The following is a 14,998-nucleotide window of genomic DNA, read 5'->3' on the forward strand; positions in this document are numbered from 1 at the left end:
CCTAAAAGAATTCCCGGTGTTCAACCTCCTCTCAACACTGCACAATCACCTCGGGAAATCTTTTCCAGTTTTTTTGATGCTGAGGTCCTGCGACTGTTGTGTGCAAATACCAACAAAAACGCAGCAAAGAATAGGGAAAAGGGCAAAAGATTTGCCTGGAGAGAGCTCACCCCTGAAGAACTGATAAAGTTCCTTGGGTTATTGCTTTACATGGCAGTGTGCAATTTCCCCAAAATGACGGACTTTTGGAGGAAAAAGACAATTTTCCATGTTGCTTTTCCTGCCACTGTGATGTCCAGAGACCGGTTTGCCGCCATCACAACCAACCTCTATATGAGTGATCCTGTGGAAGACGCAGCCAACGATGAGAAAAGGGGCACAGAGGAGTATGACATAATTCACTGGGTCAGACCGCTCCTTGACATGCTGAGGAATCGCTGCATGAGCAACTACCACCCAAAGCAGAATGTATCAGTGGATGAAAGGATGGTTGCTACCAAAGCAAGATTATCCATCAAGCAGTATATGAAAGCCAAGCCCACCAAGTGGGGACTGAAATTCTTTGTTTTGGCTGATGTGAACGGCTACACAGTTGACTTCAGACTGTACACAGGAAAGTCAAAGTTTTCATCGGGGAAGGGGCTGTCTTTTGATGTTGTTTCAACACTGGTGAACAAAGACTACCTGGGTTCAGGTTATATTGTCTATTGTGACAACTTCTACACCAGCCCTGCTCTCTTCCAACACCTGAGAGAGCAGGGGTTTGGTGCATGTGGCACCTACAGGCAGGGCAGAGTGGGAGTCCCATCGACGCTGGAAAATGCCCTGCACAAAAAGTCCCCAAGAGGCTCCATTCGGTGGATCAGGGACGGGGGCCTTTTATATGTCAAGTGGATGGACACGCGTGAGGTCTCCCTCTGTACCACCGTGCACTCTGTCTACAGCGGGGACACAGTGCTGCGCTGGAAAAGGAACGAAGACGGCCTTCTGGAGAGGGTCCCCGTCTCCAGACCGACAGCTGTGATGGAGTACAATAAGTACATGGGGGGAGTGGACACATCAGATCAGATGCTGGGAACGAATTCCGTCCATCGCAAAACAAGAAGGTGGAACATGACGGTCTTCCAGCATCTTCTGGACATTGCGGTGACCAACAGCTTCGTCATCCACAAAGAGCTGTGCAGCAGCAGGCAGCAGAAGCCCCAGACGCGCCAGGCCTTCCAGGAGGAGCTCGTTGCTCAGCTCATCGGTGCTAACGAGCCTGAGCCCCCGAGTCAAGGACACTTTGCTATCCCCACTAGTGTTGGTGATAATACGGAGAAGAGGCACAGGGCAAGCATGGGGAGAAAGCAGTGCACTGTCTGCAAGAGGAGCACTCCATGGAAGTGTCAGCAGTGCAATGTGGGCCTCTGCCTACAGCTAGACAGGAACTGCTTCCTGCACTACCACCAGGGCTAAAAACCAACGCCTGGACTGACTTAAAAGAAAGAGGCCTAAAATAAATAACTACTGGGCCAAAGTGTACATGCTTGTTGTTTTTTTGTGTGTGTTTACAGTTCATTGTTCATATTGCACATTCAAATTGCTTTTTCAGTAAAAACCTCTAAAAATTCAATTCTGTTTTTTGTGTTTTTCTGTTATTACATCCTGTTATAACACCATTATGATACAGTAAAGTCAAACTACATCAGGTCATGTGACTCTACCTGTTCTCAGCAGTAAGGTCTTCCTATAGTTCACATACTTCTGCAGCCAGTCAAGACAAAGCTCAATTAAGAAGTACTCATTGACTTTCATTCTTTCTGTGTCAGCATCTCAACTCAGTTTGGTGGTGACAGCCTGTGGTTTGGCAGCGACCCATGCCTGAGTTTTCAGGTCCAGTGATATGAAGTCTTTTCATAACCATACTGATTATAACCAGTAACGTCTCCAGTCTCATCGTCCCAACCACATCCATGCATCCTCTGTAAAACGTGGACTCCTGAGACAGAGACAGAGACACTGGACTCTGAGTTCAGATGGTGCATCTTCCTCCCTTTAATTTTCACTCCTAACTGGATTTAATAAAGACAGTTCATCAAAAAGGCCACATCACTTTAACTGTTTTGATTTATTTCCAACTGGTCAAATGTGAAAAGTTACAGAACATCGTTCACTGTGTTGTCTAGTTTGTTCCAATTTTTAAATCTTAAAGGGACAATGAGGAGTTTGTATGTAAAAAAATAAAATAAATAAAAAGTCTCACATTAATGTGGATGAATCTACGTTACCCACACTTGTTAATGGGTCCATTTTCGATAAAAAGTGTGCTTTCCAAAACTCCTTGTTGTCCCTTTAAATTTTAATTTAATAAAGCATAATATCCTACAGGAAAACTGCATAAAATGAACCTTGTTTTTTCACGGATTAAATATGCCAATCTGACTTCACTATATCCTTCTTTTATATACGGTCTAAAGTCCAACAGATTCTTGTGTTGAGGCTCTGTATCGTCTTTTAAATTTACATCAGAGCAGTTAAGCAATAACAAGTGAATTAGATTAATAAGAATAAGATAATACAGACTGTAGCCTACTTACCTCCGCTTTGGTTGAAGCGCTGTTTCAAATACTGGCCTTGAAGGAGACGGGTATACGCTCAAAACATTCTGTTCAGGGTTTTCATCTACTGCTGTTTTCATCCAAGTCTGTTTTAGTTCTACTCTGTTTATGTTGCTGTCACAGTACACTATCTGAACGTCATCAAGCAGTCCAACGACCGCAACTACAGGAAAGTTTGTGATTCCTGAAGATATGGTGGAGAAATAGTTGAGGGTGTGTTTCACTGTGGAACAGAAAATATTTTCATTATAAATATAAACCTTCACTCAGTCAGATTCATTTTAAGATCCTGTTGAGATAAAAGTGAAACCAAATCATGCAGCAGTGTGACACAGAAGCAACGTCTAGAGCTGAGCAGAAAATAAAGTGAAGAGTTCAGTAAATATGTGATGGTGCCATCATCATCATCATCAAGAAATGTCCTGTTTTATGGACTTATCAGGCTCGGGCGTTTCCTGAATCCGTGACTCATTTCAAAGTTTTTTGAAAGTTTCACACACTTTTATGAAAACATTAAACCATGAGCTGAGGATCCTCACATCACAGATTGGATGACAATCAACCTGCAGCTGATTAATGATCATTAATGCTGCAGAGTTGCAAGTCAAATGATTCACAGACTGTGATTAAAAATAAAACCTTCTTACATCAACAGACAGGAAACAGGATCCGGCCGAGGTCTGAGTCCTCTCTGCTCTTTCATTTATATTCACAGATCAATCAGCTCTGTGATCAGTCAGTTCAATCCATCTGTTAAACTGTTGTTACAGCCAACAACTGTGTGAACAGCAGCTTTAGCTCCTGATGAACTTGTACACCCGATGCTGGAGTTTAAACTCCCACTGTGGTTTCCTCTCTACAGACAGAGTCCATGTTAGGTGAAGTGGGAACATGTTGATGGGAAGAGCTGATCTTCTTCCTGACTCCAGCCTGGACTCAACTCTGACACTTTGTCCACGGTCATCATCACAATCACAAACAACAAACATAATAAAGCTTCATGTTCACAGTTTGATCCTAGAGACACTCAACATTTGTCACCTTGAGCCTGTCAATTAAAAATAGAAACAAACAGGAATTTTTTCAAGCAAAAGAGAGATTACAAGATTTTTTATTTATTTATTTGTCATTTCTCATGCACCAATCTACATCATGTTCCCCACCACAGTGAATTATAAAGTACCATAAAGAATTATTCAAATATACTGATAAATAAAAACAACAACAAAACAATAGCACATAAACAAAACAAAAACACACAAAACTGGAGCCTTAGCACAGTGTCACAGTGCTGAGATCAGATCAGATGCAGCGTTGCAGTAAGACATAGGTGATGCAGATTAAACCCAGAGAAGTACAACTGACTGAAATATCTCTGATGTGTGTTTCCTTTATCATCAAACATCTTCACCTACACAAACACACATGAACCAGACTGATCCACTGTTAAAAAAGTAAAAAAAATATATAGAATAGAGAAATACAGAATATAAAAAAGTCAATCAATATCAATCTCCTGCGTGGGTACAGTTCATACATAGACTAGATTTTGCACAGCCCTTGTTGCCTTGATTGCAACCAAGAAAGGAAGAAAAAAAAAGTAAATATACAATAAAAATGATAATAAATAAGTATAAGAGTCTATAAAGTGCAGAGTGTCTTTGGGACTTATAAAATGTCCTAAAAACCTGATAGATAAAGATAAATAAATGATCTCCAAAAGAATAGAATCTTTTCTAAGTCATCACTGTCAGGAAAAACTAATGCTGCTGTCTTTTATAAAGCACTGTGTGGTCACTGATTGTAATGAGAGCTTTCTAAATAAAGTTCACCATCATGTTTCTTATCAACTCTGCAGGTGAGGAACTGCATCATGTCCAATCAGTCAGTGTCTCTGTGGTTCATGTGTTTTGGACTTGAGCAGCAGACAAGTTCAGACTGAGGATCACTCTGAACTTTACACAGAAACATGAATCAAGACCCTGATGAACTCAGTAAACACTGATCTGTGAGGAGACTGACTGCTCAGCTAATATCCACGTCCCTGGAACAACAGACACAACATGTGGACACAACATGAGAAGAGAAAAGACAGAATAATACATGTGATCTCTGATGATCCTGTAGACGACCAGTTCTCCAGTTAGATGGCTTTGGGCCTGTCATCAGACCCCGCAGTCGGTGTCAGCTTGTGTCGTCATGAATCTACTGAGCCTCTGACAGACAGACAACACCTTCACTGATCCTCAGTTAAAGCAGAAGTAAGCGGAATGTTTGTGTTAATATAAGTCTTAAATAGTTATATCTTCCGACAGAAATCACTTATATAGAGTGTTTAGTCTGAAACACGGGTCTGTCAGTCACTCTGCTCTGCTGTAAGCCCTAACCCTGTTCTCCCATGATCTGCATCTTCATAGTTAAAAACATGGTTTTAATGACACATGAAGAAAGAAGATTTCAACACTGTTTTCAGTGTTTACATGTATGTGATTCATGAGTCATTGTAAAACACTCAATTAACACAAGATTAATGATAAAACAAGAACTATGAGGGAAAAAAAACATCCTGCTTATGTTAAGAAGAATTAATAAAGCTGCTGAACACTGAGACTCTTTTAGCTGAATAATATGACAGGGTTAGTGAATGTTAAAGTGTTGATTTCTTCCATCCCATGTGAGGTCACTGATCAAATGTTTGTCAGTCAGGTTTCTGGATTCAGAGTTCAGAGCTGTTTCCAGGAGCTGTAAGATCAGAAACACACTGTTTGTGTCAAACTGTGGAGAGTCCATTTAACCAGCACTGAACTTTTAGAAACAGCAAATGAAGAAAACTGTAGATTGTTGATCAAATGATTTAGAATCAAATTTGGTGTAAAAGATAATTTCAGACAAAATAAAATCAGTTTTACTTACAGGGTGGACAGTCTTTGGCTGAAACCAAGAGAAAAGACCAATCAGTTGTAAATAACAGGATGCGTTTGATCAGCTCATCACCACTGAATATGATCTTCTCCTCTACTCACTCAGACTTAGTGAAGTTATTTTTTAAACTCAAGCTTGTTTCAGTTTTACAATCTGGATAAAAACTTAAACTCAGAGACTAATATCAGATCATCTGTCTACTTTTCTGTCTCACCTTTCTTCTGTTTATAAATGAATCCAGTGACAGCCATGAGGACGAGAGCCAGAAGAACCAGTACAGAGGTGATGGGGACGGTGGTGTTACTGGGCTTCTCTGGTGAACATAAAATATCACAGATAAACAGGTCAGAACACAAGAGTGTAGGAGCTGATGTCTGTTTACATTCATCTGGTAATTTACTGCCCCCTTAAGGCAGCAGGTTATTGTCTCTGGAAACTTGTCAACCATGTCTAGTTTGTGCACAGTGCTGCCCTGCTGCACTTAGTTGATGAGGTTTATTAACCAAGAGATGAGCTGGTCAGCTTTTAAACCACTGTATGTTCACAACTGTTGTTGGAGATGAATTCACAGCTCAACTGTAGAACAAAGACTAAAATACCCAACAAACCACAGACATGACGTCATATTCAGGAGCTGCTGATGTCTCTCTTACCCATGTTGGTCCTGATCTGAGCTTTGTCCAGTTTGGTGACGATGTCGTCCTTCACTCCAGAGAGATGAAACACACAGTCGTACCTCCTCCAGTCTTCAGCTTTGACTGATGAGACGTCCAGGTCAACACTCATCTGGAAGGATCCATCATGGTTGGGGAGGATCTCTCCTTGGTCCACGTCCTCATGAAGCTCCTCTCCATCTTTGGTCCAGAACATCAGGGCTCTGTGAGGTTGGAAACCTGTAGCATGGCAGCTGACTGGAGAGGAGGGAGTCTTCTGGAGGAGAGACACCGAAGGGGGGACTGGGGACAGAGAGAGATGTCAGACTGAGGTAGCCTCGCGTCACCAGGCTCTTCAGACAAACAAAGAGCCTCGCGTCTGTTAACTCCAAATTTCATCTGCATTCTGTAGCGGATACCAAAATCACCAAATTCACCAAAATAAAAGTGTTCACCAACATAAAACTTATAAAATAGACATTAATATGTAATACAAGAAAAGCAAAATGTTAATTTAATGGCTCAGGGACTTTCTTAAACCAGCACTAAGTAACTTTTCAACCTTCATAAAATATTTTCATAACTTTTGTGATGATACATCGACTTACAACAAGTTGAATGACACCTCTGTCATGGTCTGAGGGGGTCTGTATCTCTTTCTCTGGCACTAAGCAGCTTTGAGGAGCATGGTAGGAACCCGGCTCTCACTTTCACTTTTGCGAGTCACAACAAGGAGGGAGCAGCAATACGGCACTTTAGCAATGGATTATGTTTGTGTTTTCACTTTGAAATGATCCACTGGAAACAGAAACTTAGTTTTGATGTCTTCTGTTAATTTTAATGCAGGATATTTACAGGGCTTCACGCTAGTGCTCATGGGAAATGGAGTCTTCCTTCAGGCAAAACACTACCGCTTTGGTCCACAGGCGCCGCCAAACTCAACCAAAACTGAAAGTTCTTTAGTACTGCTTTAAAGTAAAGAGTTTCACTGCATTTAATTAGCTTGGTGCTTTTATTTTGACGGAAAGGCCTGTCTCTCTCGCCCTGGATCCATTTCCTACCAAAACAACGAGTCAACGGCCCCAGACTAGACTGAGGAGTGATGATACAGTGATTCAGTCTGATTGGTCCATGTCAATATTGTTGTGATCATCAAACTACATCAGGTCATGTGACTCTACCTGTTCTCAGCAGAAAGTCCTTCCCATATCTCAAGTACGTCTTCAGCCACTCAGGACAAATCTGAGTTAAGACGTTGTCATTGCGTTCTATTCTCCCTTTCTGAGCATCCCAACTCAGTTTGATGACGACAGCCTCTGGTTTCAGAGCCGTCCATGTCAGTGTCTTCAGGTCCAGTGATATGAAGTCTTCTCCATCATAACCATACTGAAGAAAACCAGTAACCTCTCCAGTCTCATTGTCCCATTCACACCCACTTAACCACTGTAAGATGTGGACACCTGAGACAGAGACAGAGACAGTTAAAGGACAGATGATGTATCCTCTTGTCAGTTGATCAGTTTTAGGCCCTGTGCTGCTCAGGAATAAAAAAAATCTGATAATTTGTGATTTTTTATCTTCATATATCTGTCGGAGCCATAAATGATTGGACTGGATTTGTGGTTTATATTTTTGTTGGAATTGGTTTATACATTGTCATTAGTATTTGTGATCAAATATGAATGTCATTATTTTTGAACAGCCAGTGATTGTGGAGAGTTGGGTCATATTGAAGTGGGAGTTCTCTTGGATGGTTTAACTCCTGTTCACCACTGTTGAGTTCGTCACTGTATTTTCTGTTGACTGACACTCTATTTTTTCACTATGGTTACTTCATTCACAAGTGTGTGCATCATAAAATAATAAAGCTTATATTTTCTACATATTCTTGAACTGGCAGCAAATTCTTTAAATAAATAGTCAGATAAAAACAAGGCCCCACGTCAGACTCTCAGTGACTTTCAGTTTGTTTCCTGAGGTCTCTACAATATCACTGATGTAATTACTCATATTTCACATACATGAGTTTTACTTTGTAGAGTAACTGACACTGATACAGTTGGTTATGAGAAGCTTTGACTGAACCTCACCCTCCTCAAGGGGCGTTCACACCAAACGCGATAAACGCAATTTGAGCGGCAACTCTACATTGAAAATCAATGTAAATGGCGCGATGACACGCAATTCAGGCGGCACCGCGCCGCGACACCAATCAGCGACGAGTTCAAGCCGACGACATCACTTCTCTGTACGGTTGTTTACACTCAGACCAACATGGAGGAGAAGCTAATTGTAGCTGTGTGTGGGCACCCCTTCTCTACAACACCGCTGCCGTCTTCTACAGAGTTAATCAAAAAAAAAAAAAAAAACACGACGCGACGGCGGGTGGTTTTCCGGTGTTTCTGAGACTTGTACAGCAAGTAGGCTACAGTGCAGCAACGGTGGTGATATCAGCCATGATCGACATGGAAAGACAGTGGGTTGAGAAATACCGGTTCAAAAATGAACGGGCGGAGCGTCAAGCGCGAATGACGCAAAATAGTCCAAAATGATCAAGCGGCGCGATACAAGGATCTCAAGCGCGTCTGTCGTGTTTGGTGTGAACGCCCCTTTAAAGCCTGGTTTATGGTTCTGCGTCACGTTGACGGTGTAGCATTTGCAATAAGTTAGTTAGTTAGTTAGTTTCATTTATTGTCCACGTGTGGAAATTTGTTTTTGGTCTCATAAAACAACAAGCAGTTTGAAAGCGTTTGTTTTTCAGTTGCCAGTATTTACTGTGACCGGAAGCAACGCGTTCCCTCGACGCAGAATGGGGCTGGGCGATATAGACACAGTCGGCAAGCAAGGAAACGTCACTTCCGGTCAGGGCCGTGGGGGAAAACAAACCGTTTTCCCCATACACACTCATGCAAAAAGGCGGCATTTTAAACCTTTGTCAAACGCTTGTTCGCCGTCCTGTCTTAGTTTTAATCACATGTATATGCTGACAAAGAGCTATATATTAGAAAACTCATCACGATCTGGGTCGATTGCTGTCCGTACATCTTAAAATATAAAGTTTTCACAGCCATAGCCTACACCGAGTCAGCAGGGTCGGCAACCTTCACTTCCGGTCAGAGCGTTACACGTTTGGAGAAGAAGGCGAAGTTCCGATATAAAAGTTCAGGTTGTGGTTTTTGAATTTATTTGCGGTGCAAAATAATACACAATAACTCAGGCAGTGTCTACGAGTGTCTAGAGCCGGCCGGCGGCGACTAAGAGAGCGTCATAGCCGTGGGGGAAGACAAATATGACTGACTGTGAAATACCTAATATTTTTAAATGTACGGACAACAATCGACCCAGATCGTGATGAGTTTCTAAAAATATAGCTCTCTGTCAGCATATACATGTGATTAAAACTAAGACAGGACGGCGAAAAAGCCTTTGACAAAGGTTTAAAATGCCGCGTTTTTGCATGAGTGTGTATGGGGGACACGGTTTGTTTTCCCCCACGGCCCTAACCGGAAGTGACGTTTCCTTGCTTGCCGACTGTGTCTATATCGATACAAAAAATATATCGATATATTTTTTAATGAGATATAGAATTAGACCATATTGCATATATCAATATAGTTCAAATCTGCGCTGTGATCCTTGCTCCAGGCAAGCTGTTGATCTGGAGCTCTCTGCACTGCTCCCCGCGCTCCACGCCGCCGCCCCTCCTCTTCCCATTTTATTCATGCTGATCAGACCGCTGCTTCACCGGGGGGGGGGGCGACCGCCATTCCGAAAGACCGCCATTCCGACGGTCCGCTATTCCGAAAATTTCCGAAGGTCTGTCATTCCGAAGGTGTCAATTGCGGTTTTATTTTGAAGGATCAGGGACCGGATTCTCTCGTGTGTCTTTGTTTGACTTCCTGCCCGGCTTGACGCAATCGCTCGCGGAAAATACACCAGATGAAACGATCACTGCAGGGCACGAGCCGGCGGCATGTGAACAACACAATCGGTTAACAGGGGTGTGTCCCCGGCCAGCTAATAATGTACAGTGGGCTAATATTCAAGACAAAAAACTATAAATGTGCATCCCTTCCTGGATCCGATCCCAGGTTTCCTGCGTGTGGCAGGCATCTACTGTACCCACTGCGCCAGCACAGTAATCAATGACTTGGCCTTACGACAGCATATTCAACCAACTTTTCGAAATGGCACACCTTTTTTCAAGTTCGGAATGACGGCCCTTTATCAAACATAATTAAGGCCCGGCATTCCGAAACATGAAAGTAAATGTTCGGAATGGCACCCTGGACCCACTTCACCAGCTGACCTAGAGGAACGCACCAAGTCCATGTCGACCTCGTTGCCGTTAACGAGCCGAGCTCTCGAGGCTCAGCCAGCTGCTGTAGCACGGCCGTTAGTTGTTAGCCGTTAGCACGCCGTCCCCTGCAGCAGCGTCGGAGCTCCGGACCTCTGTGAGCCGCGGTGCTTTCACCAGATTCAGCTCATAAGGTTCACGTTTACACCATGGATCTATGATAATAAAATAGTTTTTTTGTTTGTTTGTTTTTGTGATTGGTTAAACAACATTTCAAGAGTGCCTTATAAGACTCTGCTATAGCTGGTGTTTATGTTACAGAAATGTCTTATAATAATACATGATTTCAATTTCCAGTCAACTTTTAACATTGATCTTAGAAGAGGCCTTATGGAATCATGCCTTCTAAACTCCATTACTCCATTAATGAATCTGTTACCTATAGGGCCCTGCCATCAGACAATGGTTAGGGTCAGGCCCCTGTCACAACAAAAACCACACTTGGCCGCTGGTGGGCCACCTTGCCACTGGGCTTTTAACAAGTTTTTTGGGGGAAACCCTGGCTTTGATTTAAAAAAAGGTACTCTTGTCAGGCAGTATTTATGTTTACATTTTGTTATTTGAGCAGCTGAACATTTATTCATGAACCAGGTGAAGAAACCTGTTTATTATTTATTCATTTGATTTTGCAGCTGTTAACTGAAATAGCCGGTTTCAATAAAACTACTTGCGACTTGTCATATTTGGCTTTGACTTTGACTGAACATTTGCTCTCACTTTGCGGAAAAATATCGGGATATACTGTAGCTATATCGTATATCGATATTCAGACTAAATATATCGGGATATGACTTTTGGTCCATATCGCCCAGCCCTAACGCAGAACTTCAAATGCTCAACGACGGTGTCAGGTCTACGCACGACGTGGAAGCATAAACCAGGCTTTAATGTTTACTATGATTTTATGTTGATGCTCAGTAGATGAACCACTGTTTAACAGCAAAACATTAAATATAACATAATACAGACTGTACCTACCTCCACTTGGGTTAAAACGCTCGTTGAAATGTTCAATCCTGGATCTATAGACAGGCACATACTCAAAACACCGTGTTTTGTACCAAGGCAGGTGCTCATGGTTCTCATCGAATGCTCTCTTCATCCAGCTCTGTTTCAGTTCTATTGTGTTTGTGTTGGTGTCACAGTATCCTGCCTCAATGCCATCAATCGATGCAACAGCCACAAATTCAGGGAGCTTTGTGGGTCCAGAAGACAGAGTAGAGAAAAACTTCAGGCTGTCTTTCACTGTAGAACAGACAAGGTTTTTATTATATCTAAGTATACCCTCATCATATTCAGTCAGATTCCATACTATGGAAGCCCATTTCCACCACTTGATGAAAAAAAATAATGAGATGACGTGGCATCACGTAACCCGCGTCGCTTGCCGAGTCCTTTGACGCCAAAAGCCGATTGTTAGCGGGTTTAAACAGGTTTTTTGGCCAGTGGAAAAGGGGTATAAGTCAAAATTATGAGATAGGAAGTCAAAATTATGAGATAAGTCAAAACAAGGAGCACACAGAGGAGGAGAGGTGCTGAACCAGCTGACGTTGTTTACACTCTGCGTTGTGCGTCTGCGTTGATTGGCTCGGCCTTCTGAGGGTTTCAGGCCAAACGCTTACAGCGGGGATGAGGCCATGACTCTCCGTCGAAATGAAAAGAAATGCATTTCCGCGAGAGGCTGGTTTACGAGGCTATATCTACTCACCCTCATGTCAACTAAGTGTTGGGAGAAGTTTCAGAGTTATCCGTGCCTTTTCTGAGTTACAGCGGGGCGTAGCACTGCATGTCCATATGACGGTAGCGAACGGGGCTCACTTTTCTTCGTCCAAAAAGACACACCAAAAAACATCCAAATACCTCCACACTGCTCGTCTGTAATTTCCCTCTTGTATTGAAGCCCCAACATGAGAAAGTAGCTTGCACTACTTTTAAATATGAAGCTTTATCAATTTAAACTAAATAAACTAGAGCAACAACTCTCATTTTTAAATTGTATTTTATTGTTTTCAAATACGTATTTCACTGATCGCAATTATGGAATGCGAGTGTGTGTTTTATTGAAAGTGAGGCTTGTGCGTATGAAAATAGGTTACAGTGGGGTTTTAGGTGCTGTGGCTACAAGCAAATCTCATATTGTCTCTGTACAAAGACATCAAAGACCTTTTTAAATGTGAAAACAGTGGAGACCTATTCAAGATTTGTGTTTGAGCAACACTGATATAACAGGCGATCTCCTCTCTCTAAAAAACAATAAAAGCCCTAGACCCGATAAAATCAGTGGTATTTTACTGAAGTCATGTGCAAAACAATTGAGTCCTATTGTTCATCACATTTTCAATGTGTCATTGAGTCAGCAAAAGGTGCCCAGGTTATGGAAACAAGCAGAGATTATCCCTGTTCCTAAAGTCAGCAGACCTAAAACTCTGAATGATTTTAGACCGATCGCCCTCACCTCTCTTTTAATGAAAGTATTCGAAAAACTTGTCAAATCAGAACTGCTAGGGAGAACAGCACATGCACTTGACCCTATGCAGTTTGCTTACAGGGCCCATAGAGGTGTTGATGACGCCATACTTACCCTGCTGAATCTTTTATTTAAACATCTGGAGGGAAACAAAACCCATGTTAAACTGACTTTTATTGATTTTTCGTCAGCTTTTAACACCATCCAAGCTCACATTTTAGCCACAAGGCTTATCGAGCACTTTCAGCTGGGCCAGAATTTGGTGGGTTGGATTTTAGATTTCTTAACAGATAGAACACAAAGAGTCAAAGTGAATGGTATCTTATCTGAGTCACTATGTTCCTCTACTGGCTCACCTCAGGGATGTGTTCTCTCCCCTTTACTTTTTATTCTCTACACAAACATGTGCAGGAGTGTCTATGAAAACAGGCACATTTTAGAATTTGCAGACGACACAGTCATTGTGAGTTTGTTGCATAACAATGAATCCAGCCATGGCCCAGTCTTGCAGGATTTTATTAGTTGGTGTGATCTCTCTTTTTTGGTGCTCAACACATCCAAGACAAAGGACATGACTATTGATTTTAGGGCACAGACTCCAAATTGTGATCCCACAGTCATTAAGGGCCAATCTGTGGAATGTGTGGAAAGCTATAAATATCTGGGGACTGTAATCGATTCTAAACTGTCTTTCAACAAGAACTGTGAAGCAGTGTGTAAGAGGGGACACCAGCGTCTGTTTTATCTTCGGAAATTGTCCAGTTTTTACATTGACAAAACTTTGCTCAGGCTATTTTATCGAGCTTTTATCGAGTCCGTGTTATCTTTTGCCCTGGTGTCCTGGTTTGGTAATCTGTCATTGCAGGACAAAAATTCCCTGAATCCGATTATCAAATGGGCTGGTAGGATAATTGGTGAGCCTCAACTTACCATGGCAGCCCTCTATGACACACAGCTGCAGGGTAAAGCCAGCGCTATTCGTAATGACTGCTTACATCCTTTGCACGGCGAGTTCCAGCTCCTTCGCTCTGGCTGTCGTTTTGTGGCCCCTAAGGGCAGGACAAAACGGTACAGAAGTAGCTTCATACCCACAGCAATTGTAATGCTGAATAGTAAAGCCACAAGGTGATCTTGTTCATAATGAACTTAGCTGACCCTAGGGACATGTAGAAGCACTTTCTACTCCTATGACTTTGACCATGTATTTTGATTATGTTGTCTTTTATATTTGTGATTTGTGTGTGTGCGGCTGTTTTTTGTACTGGGACTTCTGAGTGCCTGTCTGCACAACAAATTTACCAGCTGGTATTAATAAAGAAACCTTGACCTTGACCTTGATCGGAACATTGGTATTAATGTAGGCTATTCATGGCCACATTAAGTGAAATTAGGCCTATTAACTTTACCAATTATCCATCTGATGTTCTGATATTCCAACTCTGTGAAAAATAAATCAGCATGTAGCTATTTTCCTACTTTAACTAGCTATTTGCATAATGTCACTATAATGTTACTTTTACAAAAAAAAATACATTATTAAAATTATCCGTGATTTTAAGTTTGCTGCATCATAACTGCATAAACGTTCATAAAAAATCAAACCGTTTTGAAATCGGACAAAAACTGAGCAAGTTATGGTCATTATAGCAGAACATGCAGCAGAGGCCTAATGCTCTGAGGGAGAGAGTTGCCCGTCCCAAGATGGCCGCCGTACTGGCTACGCTTTGTCATTGGGAAACAGCTGCGGGTGAGTCATCTAGTTCTTATATTTATCTATGCCCGGTACCGCCACACTGAGCCTCAGACCGGTGTGACGTCCACAGGGACTGACCGCAGCTCAGACGGACCGGAAATTAAACTGACCGGAGACCGCGGTGCGCGCAGAGGACAAGTTCTGATTATTGAATAGGAGTGAGTTGCTCTGCTCCGACAGTCCGCCCGGGTCCGGTTCGACAGGTCCAGCAGTCCACAGTAGGCTATTGGTGAGTGACAGGCAGCA

General features: G+C 42.3%; 1 protein-coding gene across 1 annotated transcript; it reads right to left on the reverse strand.

Moving 5' to 3' along the window:
• Positions 1-4,591: 4,591 nt before the first annotated feature.
• On the reverse strand, positions 4,592-10,507 carry LOC310994292 (BOLA class I histocompatibility antigen, alpha chain BL3-6-like; the record flags this gene model as incomplete). Its single annotated transcript, XM_083982934.1, has 5 exons — positions 4,592-4,644; positions 5,737-5,835; positions 6,176-6,478; positions 7,357-7,635; positions 10,477-10,507. The coding sequence occupies 5 exons, from the start codon at positions 10,505-10,507 to the stop codon at positions 4,592-4,594; spliced, it is 765 nt and encodes a 254-aa protein (XP_083839060.1).
• Positions 10,508-14,998: the final 4,491 nt, after the last annotated feature.

Source organism: Trachurus trachurus (assembly GCF_905171665.1).
Source record: "Trachurus trachurus genome assembly, chromosome: 12".
In the NCBI taxonomy this organism is placed as follows: domain Eukaryota; kingdom Metazoa; phylum Chordata; class Actinopteri; order Carangiformes; family Carangidae; genus Trachurus; species Trachurus trachurus.